We start from the raw sequence: 18,958 nt of genomic DNA, 5'->3' as shown, positions 1-18,958 counted from the left end.
TTCAAAATGAAACCATAATTCAATTTTGGATGAATCTTAGTGGAGAGTATGAATCTTTGTATTGCAAAGCAATGCAAGTGTTTCTACCGTTTGTAACGTCTTATTTATGCGAAACGGGCTTTTCGGCACTAGCTGCAATGAAAACCAAATATCGAGCCAGGTCAATAGTCGAAAAGAAGTTACGAGTGGCACTCTTCATATTGCCCCCAAGATTTGATAAACTTTGTGCCAATAAACAACAACATCATTCGCATTAAATTTTGATGTTAGATGTAGTTTAATTAGTAATTTAATATAATAATAAATATACGTGTTCGTATAAATTTATGATATAGCAAAACTTTTTTATTATTCTGTCTATTGTAGTGTTCAGTATTTTTTTTTAATAAAGGTTTATTATTTAAAACGTGTCTATATTATTATATATGTATATTAAAAAATAAAAGGTAGGGAGGCGCGGAAAAAAATTTTTTTTTTAGGGAGGCGTAGTAGCATAAAGTTTGGAAACCGCTGGTGTATGGACATGTTTTATTTTCTCATTTATTCAATGATTATTCCTTTTTTTGTAATGGGTCAGGAATGCGCATTGGATTTAACTGGTATAAATATATAAATAAAATAAAAATTAAATTGATAAAAGAATTGAAAAATAGTGGAAAAAAATCGAACAAGAGTAAACTTCCGGTTGACGGATGCTCACCATATTTTATATATAACTTTTTACTAAGCTTAAACTTCAGTTCAATAAACCAAAGGGTTTCCGATAAAAACATAAATAATATCGATTCTCTAGAGTAAAAGTACTACTTCCGGTTCAGGTAAAAATATTAAGTTATAAAATTTTTAATTCACATTATATGTATCTAAAAATATTTCAGTCTGATTCAGTCAGTGGTTTGGGAGATAATTGAATTCAAAAACGTAAAAAAAGAGGACACCTATGTACATATAAGGGGAGGTACCATTTCCAGTCAACTTAAAAATTTGAAAAAATGTTCATCGTATCGAACAGAATTTCTTAGTTTCAGTTCGATAAGACTAGGGGTGTTCAAAAAATCCCCCAAATTCACAGACACACACACATTTTTTCTTAATCATGAAAACGTGATCAGCCATCGATTCAGTTTGAATCAGTCAAAATCTCGAGTTCGAATTTTCGCATGATCACAAAACTTCATGTATTCGTTACTACTTACATACATAGATAAAGTAAAAATAGGGCGTGTACTTTGAATTTCGTTCATTTTCCAATTTTTCGATTTTTCTTCCACTAAGTTTAAGTTTAAGCTTAATACCAAGTTATTTATAAAATTTGGTAAGCATCCGTCAACCGCAAGTGGCAGTTTACTCTTGTTTGATTTTTCTTCCACTATTTTTTTCGACCCCTTAAATATGTGTGCTCTTCACAAAAAAATTCAAGTGTAATTCTTGTATCAATATGATGAAAATAAAAAAAAAAACTAAATTTAATAAACCGGAAGTGGGTTTTTTTCCTCTTAGAAAGGTCAAAAATGTTCTGGCCACTATTCTTTCCACACCACTGAACGAATCAAGCTGAAAATTTATATTTGTATTATTTATGTACTAACTAAGAGCTGATAAGGTTTTGGTAGTATTTGTATTTTAAACAATATTTCATTATTTCATTTTGACCTTTTAAATTATTTTTATTTTCTTTAGATTTAATGTGTAAAATAATTCTAGTGTTTTTCAGTAATAAAAATTTTTTGAATAAAATCCAACAACCGGAAGTAGAACTTTTGCCTTGTGTAAGTTTCCTTACATTTGCGCTCAAGTTGTATCTATAATCCTCCAATAACCGGCATGTTCCAACTTGAATGTATGTTTAATTGTCGAATTTTGTTTTGTGACCTTCTTATATTCCTCAAATACATAAAGTCATGGGTTGGTCACATCCGAATTTAATTGCTTAATGTGTCAATTCTTTCAATTTTATCATTAATTACATTTTTGCTTTCTTTGAGCAAATAATGTACAAAGTCTATAATTTGCTCAATAAAAGGCAAGCTTTGCATAAAATGTTACTAAAAATATATTAAGTTTGATTTTTGGAAAAAAATGTAGGGGGCGTCTTTGGCTTCCTCTTATCCTATCTGTTTTGAATTACGAGCCGCCCCTGCATACATTTATATTATGTATTACTTAATAACTGCTTTGCATTATCAAAAACCATATAAAAATGATGCTCTAAATTTCATCTGAATTTTTTGATACTCATTTATTTAAATAAATATTTACATATGATAGATGCAGAACATGTAAAAAGGCATTTTCTGATATTTCCACACTACAAAGCATTTACGAATTCATTCAAACAATATAAATTGTGTTAATGTTTAATTACACTGAGCAACAAAAAAAAGCGAAGACTAACCAATCTTTACTAAGTTTGATCCACCGAATTCGAATATGATAATGATTTTGTTGGTTAGTGATCGTTTACGAAATATGAACGTTTAAAAAAATGCGCGATTATTACAGTTTTTTGGCTTTTACGGTCTTTAACTCAAAATCTAGTATTGCTGTGCTCAAATTGAGTATTGGAATCAATAGTCACATGTTTTTCCTATTGATTGTGATATTTCATTGCTTTAAAATACTTATAATTAATTGTCTAGCAATTTTTAAAAGTCAAAAATATATTTTTTTTTTACGGATTTTATCTCTGTGCTTTGTTGCGTTTATTTGGACAGATTTTTATTTCACCACGTTTATAAGGATTGGTTTTCTATCTCAGTATTTTTTTTTATCTAAACGTACTAACTCGAGCGGTAATTGCAATAGAAATGCTTTCGTTGTATAGATATTAGTAGTCCGACCGCTGAACTCTATGAAGTGGATTACATGCTCCAATACTCACTTTGAGCATAGAAATACTAGATGTTGAGTTAAAGACCGCAGAAGCCAAAAAACTTCCAATTTTTTTAAACGCTCATCTCGTTAACGATTACTATCCAACAAAAATCATTATCATATTCGAATTCAATGGGTCAAACTTAGTAAGAATTGACTAGTCTCCGATCTGGTAACTCAAAAACGTGACTTTTTGTTGCTCGGTGTTATCGAATTTTGTTTTGTGACCTTCTTATATTTACATTGTGCGTCACGATTTATATAATTTGTATTTTTAAGAATTTTCATGAAGATTTTTAAATGAAATGATACGCTTCACCACTTTTCTTTTGCGTCGTTTCAGACACCCAAGAGGGAGAGGCAGGGAGAGGGGAGAACGAGAGAAAGAGGGAGAGAGAGAGATGATCCCGAAAGCGTAAATTTTCCAGGGGATGCTGGCACCGGTTAGCACCACCCACAATGGCCATCGTCGACCGAGCAAAGCGACAGAACGCGAAATGGAAATCTCGCCAGGGGCGGCTTCGAGCGAAACGGAAAGGGACGATGCCAACCTCTCAGCATCCCCTCCCGTCGAATTTTCCTAAGTTTTCCCGCTTTTCTATTTGCTAGCGCGAAAATCGCGGGGGCGGGAAAGAGGAGGCGCCTCGCAACCTTGTCGGGATTCGTATAAAAGAGCCCTTTCGCAATGGAGTCCTGCTACATCCCCAACAACCCCCAGTACGGGCTATCCCTGGAATACGCAGCATACAACACCAACTACAACGAATACCCACACAACAACGATCCACCCCAACAGCCGGACGGGGTCCTCTGTTGCAGCGGCCTGCTCCAGGACTGTGGACCCTGTCACCATCTCCAGTGCCCTGATGCTATCGGCGGGGACTTGAACGGTGATCTGGACGATTTCAGCAGTAGGTTAGCTCACTACGACGGTAGGTTGGGCGATTGTCAAGTGCAAGTTGGTGGACAGTTGGACGAGTGTGTTGTGGATTGTGGCCAGAGGCTGGATGACGAGTGTAGGGACCATCTGAGGGAGTGCGATCGTCTTCAACAGTTGGACGAATGTGAACAGAGTTTGGGTTGTGTGGACAGTTTGGGGGAGGCTGGTGGTGCAGTTGGAGCTGAAGAAGATCAGGAGCCGGTGAATTCGAACTGTTGGGCTTCTGATGACATGGGGTCGTTTTCGCTGCCGCCGCTCGATTTGGATCCGATGCCTAATATCTATCCATTTTCGCCATGTCCTGCCTCTTACAAGTAAGTCTTGTATTGACTTTCAAATTTTATTTTACTACATGTATGTATGTCATTCACGATTTGGCTTAACCCTTTGAATGCTGAAAAGGGTTAAGCCAAATCCATAGGCCTGAAAAACGATGATAAGCGTTGCATTTTGAGCAGGTACAAAGTAAACAAGAATACTTAAGTATATAATACACAAACTACTGCAGTATATAATACAAAAAACATTCGAACGGAAGTCCAATGCAGTTTAAAACAGGTCTATTTACTGTAAGTTTTGACTTTCACTTGTAGAATTACTGCATCACATATCAACTATAGATGAAAGAAACAGTTGAAGTTCATTTATTTATTTATTTATTTATTTGGAAAATTTACAGTTTATTAAGTTACATAGATTGATAGTAAAAAAACATAATTATGTTAAATAAACCATTAATAATTTTCACATATAGGTAAAAAAAAGAAAAGCTCAAACATTTAAAATAAGAAACAAAAATGATAATAGAGTAAGATAGTTAAAGAAAACAAAAAGAAAAAAAATAGAAATAACAGTATAATAAAAATATCAAAATAATAAGAATAATAATATGATAAAAATTATGAAATAATAAAAATAATATGATATATAACAAAAACCAAAAAGACAAAATAAATACATCAAAATAAAAATTCATAATCACAATCGTAAATTTTCAATAAAATTAATCATCGAAAAACAAATTTGCAATAATCACTCTAGCTTGTATAGCATTAATATTAAATAAGTCAAACATAGAAATTGTTAAAATTAGTGTGTTGACGGTGGAGCTTGCACGCCAGATGAATGAGCTTCTTCCATAATTAGAAAAAGTATTAGGTATGTAAAGGAGCTCATTACATCTAGTCATTCTATTTGGCACACGCAATGATAGTCTGCTCAATAATTGAGGACAGTCGATCGAGCCGTTAAGGATGTTCAAAATTGTTGAGATGTCAGCTATCTCCCTTCTTTTGACAAGTGGAAGTAGATGCTGACACCTACAAGCATCTTCATAGGAAGTATAGGATAATCCAAAACGACTACTGATGTACCTCAAGAATCTCTTCTGAATGCGCTCCAATCTGTCTCTTGCACCAGAGTACTCTGGGTTCCAAACTTGGGATGCAAACTCAACAATACTTCTTACGTATGCACAATATAGTATTTTGTATGATTTTATAGAAGTAAAGCATTTGGAGGACCGGATGACGAACCCAAGGGCCTTCGACGCTCGAGCTACAACATTGTCAATATGTTTACTAAAGGATAGATCAGAGTTTAAAAAGACTCCCAAATCCCTAATTTCCGATACCCTTGTGAGTCTATGTCCGTTGATTGAATGAGGAAAGTCAACTGGACATAGTTTTCTGGTGAAGGTTATGCAGTTATTTATTAAAAGTTATTTCTAACATCATCTTTTTGCCAGTTACTTCAACTGCCTTCTATTCAGTGGCGACTCGTCTTTGACCCTTTGAATGCTTACCAGCGCCGATCGGCGTTTTATCAACAAGTTCATGGTCCTGAAAAACGGCGATAGGCGTTATATTGCGAGCATGTACAAAGTAAACAAGAATACTAAAGTATATAAGACAAAAAACATTCGAATGGAAGGACTTAAGTCCAATGCAGTTTAAAAGAGGTCTATTGGCTTTCACTTGTAGAATTACTGCATCAAATATCAACTACAGATGAAAGAAACAGTTGAAGTTCATTTTTAACATCATCTTTTTTGCCAGTTACTTCAACTGCCTTCTATTCAGTGACGGCTCGTCTTTAACCCTTTGAATGCTTACCAGTGCCGATCGGCGTTTTGCCAACAAGTCCATAGGCCGGTAAAACGCCGATAGGCGTTGTATTTTGAGCATGTACAAAGTAAACAAGAATACCACCAGTTAAGCCTTTCCAGGTAGCTTTGAAAAAAAAATGATTGAACATGGGTCGTGTAATCCGTGTTAATAATTTGTCAACGTTTATAAAGACTGGTTTACACTGGAATATCTGAATTTATAACTATAGCAGAATTTCTCGATGGAAATATCCCTAACTGCTGAATATTTTAGATTGTGGCTTGGCATTTTAATAACAATGAAGAAGATGGAACTAGTTTTGGAAAAATACATTCATTAATTGACTTGTTTTGTTTATTTTATATTGTTGCAAGATATATTAGAGAGTCTAACACACCTTTACAAAACTTGAAATCCTCGGCGGTAGAGATCTAGGGTATGTTTGGATTAGCTACAATTTTTATACCAGCTTTCTATTGGATTTATAAATAATTCTAGTTGGAAATGTTGGCGAAATTTTCAGCGTGGGCCGGCTTTCGACAGAAAAGACGTCAGCACTCAAAGGGTTAAATGAGCTATTGATGCACTTTTGTTCATGTTTTTTTGTGCATGCTGGCAGCTTTTCAATAGAATATACAATATACAAAAGTAAATAAATCCTACCTTTAATATCATATCACGTATCAATTATTTTCAGATCTGCCTATTAAAGTGTTAACGGACAAAATACTAGTAGAAAATAAAAGCTAATTGGACTTACAATCGAAAGAGAGTTGAATTGGAATTTATCACTTTGCTCTGATCAATTGGATCTTGTGGACACTTAGTGCTCTAGAATGCGATCATTCTTCAAAATTAACTCACTTAATTTGAGCAAGATCCTTGTATAGTAATAAAAAAAATTACAAAACGCAAATAGACAACCTTTCTATCTAAATATGGATGTCTGTTTGGGAATTGGCCATCTATTTTTATTTTTAAGAAATCGATTGATGCCATTCGCCGTCGCAAAATTAAAAAATTACAATAGATTATACGTTTATTATTTATTATAATGTAGATAGTTTAGAAATCAAGCCCAGGAACTGAAACTTTAATATTTGAAATCATTTTAAATAAAAAATGGTTTTATTTTCATTTTTCGTATATAAAATTTGGTGCTGCTTTAGTATGCGGTCTACCTTCACATATCTACTTTAGTATGTGATCTACCTTCACGTTTTTACTTTAATATGAGGTCTCACTGTCTCAGTTCTCGCGTGTGACACTGAGACTGAATAATACCGACCCTAACAACCCAATCTTAAATGAATAGGGCCAAACTTAACTTAACCTAACCTATCCTAACCATTAAATAAATAGGTGTTGGTATTTCATCAATATTTTCACAAAAAAAACATATCTTAGCACCAACACCTATTTATTTAAGGGTCAGGATAGGTTAGGTTAAGTTAAGGTTGACCTTATTCATTTAAGATTTGGTTAAGAGATATATATCCGCTAGAGATATTTTTATAGAAATGCTTCGACAATATTATGGGGCGGCAGGAAAAAACAAAAATTGTAATAAATATTTCGTTGCTAGGATACAAATAAAAAAAAATCACTATTTTTATTATACACAATAAATATTAAGAAGCTTAAAACAATTTAAAAGGTCAAAATAAAATAATTAAATATTGTTTTTAAAAAAAATACTACTTGCGGTTTACGAATTCTGACCAAAACCCTACCAGATCTAAGTTAGTACATAAAGGATAGAAATATAAATTTTCAGCTTAATACGTTCAGGGGTGTGGACAGACATTTTCAACCTTTCTAAGTGAAAAAAATCCCAATTCCGGTTTATAAAATTTAATAATTTTTTTTCATTTTCATTACATTGCTACAAAAATTATATTTGAATTTTTTGTGACGAACACACATGTTTAAGGGGTCGAAAAAAATAGTGGAAGAAAAATCAAACAAGAGGAAACTGCCACTTCCGGTTGACAGATACTTACTAAATTTTAAATATAACTTGGTATTAAGCTTAAACTTTTAGATATGAAATTTCAGTTCAAAAGGTTTCTGAGAAAAACATAAAAAACCTAGATTCTCTAGAGCAGGCCTGGGCAAACTGCGGCCCGCGGGCCGCATGCGGCCCGCCACGCAATTCCAAGCGGCCCTCGTGATTATTTCCAATTAACTTATTTTCCTTCAATTTTTTTAAAATGGTGTTTATTCATTTTTTTTAATATATCCGTGAAGTGATTATAATACAATCCCATGTATTATAATGTATCCGTGAGTATAATTTATTATAATGCAATCACATTTATCGACTTGTGACTTGTCACGGGGTTGGGTTGTGTGCGGATAGTCTTATCTGCAATTCGTGCGATTCGAATTAGCGCGGGAAGTCCTACGAAGTGGGCTTTTTTTTATCTAAATTCATGGTAATTCCATTGTGAACCATCCATTCGCCAGGTATTAAATCATAATTACTTCAATTAAAAATAATCCCTAAGCCTTTTTTGACCATTTTGTGAGTATCTTTCGACTGGCCAACACGGGTAGGTAGTGACGGGTAATGAAACACAGAAAATATATCAGCTTTCTTGAAGATCTGGATGCAGAGTACACAGATATTCCTTTTCACAGCCATATTCGATGGTTAAATTTAGGGAAAGTACTTCAAAGAGTGCGGAAATTAAAGGATGATATCATTTTATTTTTAGAAATGAAACATATAACTGATTTTCCTGAATTCACTAACAATGACTGGCTTTGTGATTTTGCTTTTACTTTGGACATCATAACACACCTGAACACTTTCAACTGCATTTTACAGGGTAAAAATGTATATGCTCACGATTCGATAAAAAGCTTGAATGCATTTAATTTAAAACTCCAACTGTTTCAACGTCAAATATTAATTAAGAAACTGGATCACATCCCAACACTGAAATCATTAAATATTGATGAAAGTAAAATTAAAAAATACGGAGACACCATCAAAGCTTTAAGTGACTTCCGAGTAATTGAAAACAGCCTAGCAATAACCCGTGATCCGTTTTTAGCGAATGTTGACAACATTCCGAGTGAACTACAACTGGAAATTTTAGATTTACAGTGCGATACAGATCTGAAAGATTTATACCGCCGTGAAGAAATCTGCAAATTTTATAATTCCCTGAATTCTGAAAGATTCGGAAAAATTAAAGACTGCGAGAAAAATGTTGTTCATTTTCGTATCGACATAAACATACATACATATATGTATGTGAGTAGACATTTTCCGTAATTAATTTAAATAAAAGCTCCTTAAGATCAAGCATTACAGATCAACACATACAGGCAGTTTTAAAAATTTCTACTACCAAATTTAAACCTGATATACAGAAAATGTCGAACGAAATTAAACAACTTAATCATTCTCATTAAAATTTTAACCTTATTAATTTGTTTTATTGTAGTTATTTAACGCACACATACATGTATGTATAAATATGTATATATATATATATATATATATATATATATATATATATATATATATACATATATGCGGCCCGCCGACTCATATAAAATATCGAATTTGGCCCTTCAGTAAGAAAGCTTGCCCAGGCCTGCTCTAGAGTAAAAGTACTACTTCCGGTTCAGATAGAAATATTTAAAAAATATAAGGTTATAAAAATTATTATTTCTATCATATTTAAAAAAAATTCAGTCTGAATCAGTTAGTGGTTTGGGAGATAATTGAATTCAAAAACCTAAAAAAAAGAGGACACCTATAAGGGGAGGTACCATTTCCGGTCAACTTAAAAATTTGAAAAAAAATTACGACGTGTCGATAAGAATTTCATTAACCGATACTAAGTTTCATTTCGATAGGACTAACGGTGTTAAAAATATCCCCAAAATACAAACACACACACATTTCTTCTAGATCATGAAAACGTGATCAGTGATCGATTCTGAGTTCGAATCAGTCAAAATCTCGAGTTCGAATTTTCGCATGATCACAAAACTTCATCTATTGTTACTACGTACATAGATAAAGTAAAAAAAATAGTCGACTGCGATTCTAAGATAGATCGCATGCTAAGGTAGACCGCATACTAAAGTAGCGCCGAATATTTATTGGATAAATGATATTTCCTATTTTTTTACACTATTTATATACGAAATATCAATAAAAGTTTTATTTTTTTTTGTACCCGTACATACATATGTGTATTTGTATGTACGGGTATCTCTTTCCACTAACTTGCAATATCTCAAGGCTCGTTTTCCCAACTTTTTCGGTGTATTTCGTCGTCGAGTTTGTATATATACAAAACACATATGTATACGAAAATGTTTCACATAGTGAAATCCTTTTAATTTATATATTTAAAATAGTAAGAATTGATTTAAACGTTTTTAAAATATTTCAAAGGTGTGTAAATAGCTTAAAGATCTATGAATATGTCTCGTATTAAGTCTCCTGTTTAAGCAGAAGAAAAGTTGAGAAAAAGAGTATCGAGATATTGCAAATTGGTACAACGGAGCGTATATACACTTTTACAAATTACAAAAATATCTTTTTTGAAGACATAAATAATAGTAGACAGACAAATATTTTAAAATAGTCTTTTTTTGAAAAAATGAGTTTAAAAATCTTCGTTTTCAATTTAGCCCAGTGAAAAACTTTATATTTTAGTTTTCTTTAGAACGTTGTAGAAAAACGAAAATGGCAATATATATTGAAATAATAGAATTATAATAAAAAAATTAATAATATTCTTTCATAAATAAATCAAAGCGTTCTTTTTTTATAACAAATGAATATAAATAATTATGCAAAACGCAAACAACGACTTTAAAAATATTTAAAAAATTTAACAAATTTAAATATATAAAATTTTGATTTTGAATAAATATTTTCTTTTAAATAGCACTTACTTTTCCACGACAAATAATCATAAAGCACGGCGTATGATAATCTTAATACCCTTTAGTACAAAAAGCTTAGACTTTTAATATGTATTTAACATTGAAAGTGTTCACAATCCTTAATTCTTAAATCTATAAAAATATATGATAAAGTCAAACATATGTAGATTATATATGTACATATATAAATATATTATATAAAACATTTGCAAGAAGCTTTCACATTTTTACAAGCTTTATTGTTTACTATCATGATCATTTTAGTTGTTTATTTGGCTTTACTTGCAAGCAAATAATATAATATCTCCATATTACATATTTTATACACACGGCTATACCCAAATCAAAATTATTCGATGAGATTTACATATTTACATTGTACAATGTACATTTGTATGTATACTCGGGTGACGCCTTGTATAATATATCATATATTATAATTGAAATTTAAAACAAAACATAGCATTAAGATTAAAAGTTATACTATAGTAATTAATTTTATTTTTTATTGCATGCAATTTAGCAATTTAGCAATTTGCTATTAAATAATATACATATATGGTGCAAACTACGAAGAAAAGTTCTTACATACATAGGTTTGTATACATGGAATATTGTCGAACTGCTCAGCGTTGCTCGTGCTAGCGAAAGTCGGAAAAAATTATAGTTTTATACTTTTGTATGGAGATACATACATAAATTTGAGTACAGTGAGATAGTAAGCCATATTTGGTTGTTTTAAATTGAAAACTGTAGATTTACAAAGTAGACAATCATCTATATATATAAAATTGAATGTCTGTCTCGAATAGGCTCCTAAACCACTCAACCGATTAAGATGCAACTTTCAGGATTTGTTGTATGCATGTCCGGGAAGATTACTGTGAAAAAAAAACCTCTTAGTAATAATATTCGTAATTACGATTTTACCGACGCGAAAGTTTGAAGCACCATTGTGTAGTCATGGAAATTTGTACGTTGGTAACCACGTTACCAATTGTTTTATGACGACACGGCGTTGAAGAGACGTTAGTAGAGCTCCAACCATCACTTGAAACGGGAACGAGAACGGGAACGGGAATTGCATGCCTTAGTCTGGAATTGCAACGCATGCCGGGTTCAGCTAGTCTTTATATAAATATTACTTATATTATTAAGATTAAGATAAATATTTATTTTCAAATATATGTATATTGTAGAAAGAAAGTAAATACAATTACGATTCAAATTCCGGAAAATATTGTTTTTTTTAATTATCTTCTGTGAAATATATAGCACCTGTAGTAATATATTCTGCGCGCTCACATTAATACGGGAGGAAAAGCCTGTTCCTCTTGTTCATGTTGTATCCTGCTCGTGCAAATTAAGTGAGTATGTACGTTGGTATGTACCGTTTACCATGCACCTTTTTTTTTTCGATCTTTCGACTTCCGATATTTACGTTTTCTGTAATTTAACATTCTGTATCGTCACGGATACCACTATAAATAGTATCATTTGAAAAGTTTGCCCAGGCCTGAACTATCACGTAAAATTTGAAAAGTGTTTCAGGAAATTTTGTAGTCTACTGCAGCGGTTTCCAAACTGGGAGGCGCAGACTATTGCCAGGGGAGGCGCCAAAACATTTTAATAAAAAAATAATTTTCATACCATAATATCTACAAATAAATAAAACTTCATAACGAACGATAATTTTATTGTTAAACTTGCCTATTTGTTTGAAATTTTTGAAAAATTGAGCGGTTTAAATAAATCAATGCAGGGATCACAAATACATCCACTTGTTCAAAAAGACAAAGTAAAAGCTTTCATTAAATAGTTAAAGTTATGGAAATCAAATTTACAAAAGAATGAGTTGGATATGCTTTCACTTTCCAAAGATTTCTGGGCCACAGCCAATATTAAAGCAAGTAAAAATCTTTTTATTGACCACTTGGATGGTTTAGTGCTGCATTTTTCCAATTATTTCAAAGACCTTGATTTCTCAAAGTTTTTGTGGATACAGAATCCATTTTACTACAACGAGGAAGACGAATTCGAGCTGACAACCATCGAAAAAGAAAAATTGATAGAATTATCATGCGATAAGCTCACTAAAACAAAAGTTTCAAAATTAAACCATAATTAAATTTTGGATGAATCTTAGTGGAGAGTATGAATCTTTGTATTGCAAAAAAATGCAAATACTTCTACCGTTTGTAACGTCTTATTTATGCGAATCGGGCTTTTCGGCACTAGCTGCAATGGAAACCAAATATCGAGCCAGGTTAATAGTCGAAAAGGAGTTCCGAGTGGCACTCTCCATATTGCCCCCAAGATTTGATAAACTTTGAGCCAATAAACAACAACATCCTTCGCATTGAATTTTGATGTGTTAGATGTAGTTTGATTAGTAATGTAATATAAAAATAAATATACGCGTTCGTATAAATTTATGTGAAAGCAAAACCTTTTTATTATTCTGTCCATTGTAGTGTTTAATAAATTTTTTTTAATAAAGGTTTATTATTTAAAACGTGTCTATATTATTATATCTATTAAAAAATAAAAGGTAGGGAGACGCGGAAAAAAAATTTTTTTTTAGGGAGGCGTAGTAGCATAAAGTTTGTAAACCGCTGGTCTATTGTCTAAGTTACAATACTACGAGATAGTGTTTGGTGGTTCTAAATTGAAAACTGTAGATATGCATAGCGGACAAACAATCATTCGTCTTTATATACATACTAATTGTTTAAGAATCCATTTAAAAATCAGTTCGATATAAACTTATGAGTATTTTACAAATCTTACAACTTTGCTTTCTCACCACTGAAATCAGTCGTGGTTTACTTTTGATATTTTTTCGAATTGGTGATGATTTTAGAGGCGAATTGAAAGAAAAACAGCCTCACGAAGTGGCCGATGTCCTGCTTTCCTTGAAGCACGCCGTCGTCCATCCAGGAGCTGAGCTCGCACCATACGGCCAACAGGACATCATACACCCACAAGTAACACACGCATCCAATTTTCCACGAATTCCAAAAGAGCAAAAACACTAAACAGTCCGATTTCTTCCACTCACGCAGATGGTGATGGGTGGACCAGGCTGCTATGAACCATGCGGACCGAACGTCTTTCCAACCATGAGCGTGAACGTCTCCATGAACATGACCATGCACGGATATCCAACGGATCAGATGTGTCCTCAGGTATCCCCAGCATGGAGCATTTTCTTCTCCCCTCCAAATCAATCTTGCTAAACGTAACGTATTTTGCGGTTTAGATGCAGTGGGGTCAGAATCCACCAACATCGCCGATGAACATGATGTACTCCCAGAACCAAGGCATGCTGAGTCCAGCTCCTTATCCAGGATCTGCAACATACTCCTTCACGGCGGACTTTCGAGCTCCGAGCCAAACAGATCCTCTGATAACGGCAACGTCTTCCTTCAAACCGATCCAAATCACCTCGCAAAAACCCACCCAGAACATCCAGAACTACAACATATTCAGCCAGAAGCCGATGCAAAGCAACTACGTCGGCCAGAAGCAGATGAACTTCCCCAGCTTGAACGGTAGCCAGATGAAGACCAGGTCTTCGTCTAAGCTCCAGCTGAGCTCAGACCACCTGAACGGCAACTCAACTCCTTCCTACCAAATTTTGGGACAGAGCCAGAGTCACGTCAACGCTCACGGCCTGGGATTCCAGCAGCATATGGGTAATGGGTTGAGCTTACCCAGTGGGGTTTCACCTGTAGGTGGAAAGGTGCAGGTGGGATCTTTGAGCGGCTGTTCCGAATCAGAAGACGAGCAGAAGCCAAATTTGTGCAGGATTTGTGGCAAAACTTACGCCAGACCGAGCACGCTCAAAACTCACCTGAGAACGCACTCTGGAGAAAGGCCTTACAGGTAATAAGGCTATATAAAGTCTATATTTAATACTAAGATTAAGTATAACACGTTTTAAACCTTGGTTTTAGATGTTTAGATTGCAACAAGAGCTTCTCGCAGGCTGCTAACTTGACAGCACACGTCAGAACACACACTGGACAAAAGCCCTTCAGGTAAAACTTAGATTTTCATTTATATTATTCCCTTTATATGTATATATTATACTATCATGTGTGAAAACTAATTGATTTTGTAAATTAGATGCCCTATCTGTGATCGGAGATTCAGTCAAAGCTCCAGCGTCACAACACACATGAGGACCCATTCTGGAGAACGACCTTACAGGTACTTATTGATATTTTACATTCATTGCACACATAGGGGTGGCTCGTCTTTAAAGGCAACCGGGGCACTGCTACATACCAGTTTCTCCTAACCAAAAAAGAAAATAAGTTTTGTATATTGCTGGTGACTCATCAAGATTCAAGAAGTGTTTTTTTATCCGGCTCACCACGTGATAAGTTGAACCGGTTCGTAATTCAATTCGGGCAGTCGTTCATCTGCGTAGTCCCGTGGTCGCCAGCTTCAGTTTGCCTGATACTCTGGCACTTGCGAGTGTGACTGTGTGTAGAATGTAGACAGTTAGTCGAGGCAGAGAAAAATAGTCAGTATTTCCGTATACAGAGGGTTGCTTTTGGTTGGCTGCGTAAAGTTCTCTTTGGGACAGAATTTGTATCGAAAATGCTCTCATAAACGGTATGTGTGAACGTGTATGTATGTTTAATTGTCGAATTTTGTTTTGTGACCTTCTTATATTCCTCAAACACATGGATAAAGTCATGGGTTGGTCACATCCGAATTTTTTTCAAGGTATGCTTAATGTGTCAATCACAATATGTCAATTCTTTCATTTTTATCATTAAATATTTTCATTAATTACATTTTTGCTTTCTTAGAGCAAATAATAAACGAAGTCCATAATTTTCTCCCTAAAAGGCATTTCTCTTGCATAAAATGTCACTAAAAATATATAAAGTTTGATTTTTTGGAAAAATAAATGTAGGGGACGGCTTTATCTTCCTCGTATCGTATCTGTTTTGAATTACGAGCCGCCCCTGCATACATTTATATTATGTATTACTTAATAACTGCTTTGCATTATCAAAAACCATATAAAAATAATGTTCTAAATTTCATCTGAATTTTTTGATACTCATTTATTTAAATAAATATTTATTTATTTTAGATGCAGAGCATGTAAAAAGGCATTTTCTGATAGTTCCACGCTTACAAAGCATTTACGGATTCATTCCGGAGAAAAACCTTATCAATGTAAATTGTGCTTATTGAGGTAAACATTTTACAGTATTGCATCATATGTTTTAATAATAATTATATATTCATAATACATATGTATATTTATTTTTGATAGATTCTCTCAGTCTGGAAACTTGAATCGCCACATGCGAGTCCACGGCAACAGCGGATCATTGCTTGGGTGACATTATAATCATCCCTACAGTCATCTAACTGCTGTGTACTATTAAATAACGCTCAACATATTTAAAATAGTGTAAATATTTATATTCAAAAGAGACAATTATTACAAGACTACAAGAGGTGATAGGATACATAACAATACAATATTTAATATGTAAATCTAAAATAGTGATGCTACCGAGTATACAAATGCAATCCAACGAACTGAACTATGACAGTGCAACATATTATACATACATATAGTCATAAAATGTGATATTTATACATTTCGATTAAATTATTGTAATTTTAAGCGTACTTGTAATTTATGAATACACTCGATTAAGTATGTAATTTTATAATGTGCAAATTATCATACAAATAAATTGATGTAAATTGTCGGTATAACTTTATTGCGATACCAAAATTAAGACGAATTGTTAAATTTCTGATGTGCAGTTCAAAGGTAAAAACGAATTTTTGTAGACGATTTGTAGCAATTGGGTGAATTTATTTTCTGATGATGTTAAATGATATGCACATACATATGTATGTCTTTCACAATGAATTTGTGTGCTCGAATATATGTGCGATATAAGAATGCGTTCAGTTTCAGTAAGATAATTTAATATACATATACATATATAATATGCAAGTGCATAAGTGTAATTGATGTGAGTGTAAATATACATAATACAATTGTTAATCCACCGTGTATTAAACGTTCTAGTCAAATTTATGTCACGTAACAATAAACGTTATTTTTAATCATGTTTCTTATTATTGATATATGTATATCATACACGATTGTACCACTTTGATTTTTAGTTGAAAGTGACATTATTGGGAACTTTGCGTGTCCCAATTTATATTATATCCTCGCCTCCTTTTGCTTACTGTTGTTATAATTGAGATTGGAGAAGAATCGTAAACCACATCCCAGATTTCCAAACTCATGGAGGTCACGATCTTCTGTATTGAGGGACTGATTGAATATACAAACATTTTGCGTAGTGAAGCTATAAGGTGAGTTACAAATACCAACACTGCAATTAAAACCATATAATCAAAGGTAGTGATTGTTAATATCTTTTGAAATTCAATTGATGACCTACTGACAATATGGGTTTGGTGCATCTGATCGACAATCGCCAGACAGACTGAACGACAGATTAACTGGATGGCAGCTTTAAACGCAATTCTCGTCTTCTCGAATGATAGATTGCACATCAGATGACGAGTAACCTTTCGATATGCACAGATGCAATAATTAAAATTGAGTTGGATCTTTCTGGCTAGTTTAATAAAGCAAAATTCGGAACTAAAGTATCAGAAGCACAGAACGTATACAGGGTAGGTGTATGTCGGGACTTCGGGTAGATTTCGCTTAGTGCAAGTGCGAGCAGTGCGCACGCATAAGGTACACGTGTCGTTAATCTGTGGTTCAGTCTGTCTGGCGCTTGTCGATCGTTTGCACCGCATCGTGACAATATGTATAAGAATCACATGAATCCTCTACAGATCCTGACAATCCTATAATTGTTGCAGACAGGCCCAGCTTTCTTGCCGCCCTGGCCCAATTTTTTTTTCCGCCCCTAACATCAAATTTTTTAGGTATTTAAAATCATCTACATCTACCATCCACTGCTGGATGAAGGCTTCTCCAATACGTTTCTACTCGTTTCTGTTTTGCGCAACGTTCATCCATCTCACCCCACACATTTTCCTAATTTTATCTACCCATCTTCCCTGCATTCTCTCGGGTCATTCTCTATATCAAAACTATGTCATCTGCGAACCACAGAAGAGTTTTACTCCTACTGTATCCCATTCCAAGTTCCTGAACACTCCCCTAAAGTACCGCATTGAATAGTTTGGGCGAAATGACGTCTCCTTGCCTTAATCCTTTTCCTATGCTAACATTTTAAATAAGATTTTTATTTTTTAAAAATACCTACAAAATTTGACATTAGAAAATTTTCTTGTAAAAGAATAATAAATAAGGGGCGGAAAAAATATACGTAAGGTATATATGTAATATAATATATATAAGGTACTTACAGGGTCACCCTACATCTTAAGTACCTGCAGAGCGTTGAAAAAATGCGACACGACACGTTTGTTTTATATTTTTTTATTTATTTACATCAGTGCTACTCAATCTATTTCAGTTAGCAGACCAGCATATATTTTTCAGTAATTCTCACGGACCAGCATCAGATTTTTAAAGAAAAAAGTTATATATGAATGTGAGTGAAAATTTTTTCATATAACAAATAAAAATAATATTAAATATAAGTAGTAAAATCTATTTTGTTGAATTCAAAGAAGTACAATATCTATATATCATATATGTACTTAGACAAAGATGAAAAAAAGAAACTAATGAGACATCAGCTTATTTGTTATTAGATAACTTATCCAGTCGTGGTTTTATCGAATTAATTCTACACGTAATGGATCATGAATATTTACACTATTACGATATTTTATCTTTATTAAACTAATGGTTGAGAAACCAGTCTTGTAAAAGTAAAAGAGTTTCAGTGCATATTCTTGAATATCTGGGAAGAATTCTGCTTTCAATTTGTGAAGTGAAGTGAAGTTGTGGTTTTTAATTCTTCATTTGTAGTCAGATCAATTAGTTTATCTTCCAAATGAATTAATATATACGTTACAATAAGCTATTGTTTTAATTTTTTATTTACTTCTTTGTGCACGGACCGGCTACCGCCGGTACACGGACCAGTACTGGGCCGCGGACCAT

The 18,958-nt window shown here is 33.4% G+C and overlaps 1 protein-coding gene across 1 annotated transcript; it reads left to right on the top strand.

Moving 5' to 3' along the window:
* The first annotated feature begins 3,559 nt into the window (after positions 1-3,559).
* On the top strand, positions 3,560-16,232 carry gl (glass). Its single transcript, XM_077436224.1, has 10 exons — positions 3,560-4,128; positions 9,897-9,908; positions 13,706-13,829; positions 13,908-14,030; positions 14,105-14,540; positions 14,580-14,730; positions 14,802-14,885; positions 14,974-15,057; positions 15,959-16,063; positions 16,145-16,232. The coding sequence occupies exons 1-10, from the start codon at positions 3,560-3,562 to the stop codon at positions 16,212-16,214; spliced, it is 1,758 nt and encodes a 585-aa protein (XP_077292350.1). The 3' UTR covers positions 16,215-16,232.
* Positions 16,233-18,958: the final 2,726 nt, after the last annotated feature.

The sequence above is a fragment of the Arctopsyche grandis genome, chromosome 8 (assembly GCF_051622035.1).
Source record: "Arctopsyche grandis isolate Sample6627 chromosome 8, ASM5162203v2, whole genome shotgun sequence".
NCBI lineage: Eukaryota > Metazoa > Arthropoda > Insecta > Trichoptera > Hydropsychidae > Arctopsyche > Arctopsyche grandis.
This window is presented reverse-complemented; position numbering and strand designations above follow the sequence as displayed.

What these genes read in the sequence shown, in the direction of transcription:
- gl (XM_077436224.1), top strand. Translation starts at nt 3,560, where the DNA reads ATGGAGTCCTGCTACATCCCCAACAACCCCCAGTACGGGCTATCCCTG. An exon ending in TCTGGAGAAAGGCCTTACAG is followed by an intron (nt 14,731 to 14,801) that starts GTAATAAGGCTA and finishes CCTTGGTTTTAG; the next exon opens with ATGTTTAGATTGCAACAAGA. An exon ending in TGTAAATTGTGCTTATTGAG is followed by an intron (nt 16,064 to 16,144) that starts GTAAACATTTTA and finishes TATTTTTGATAG; the next exon opens with ATTCTCTCAGTCTGGAAACT.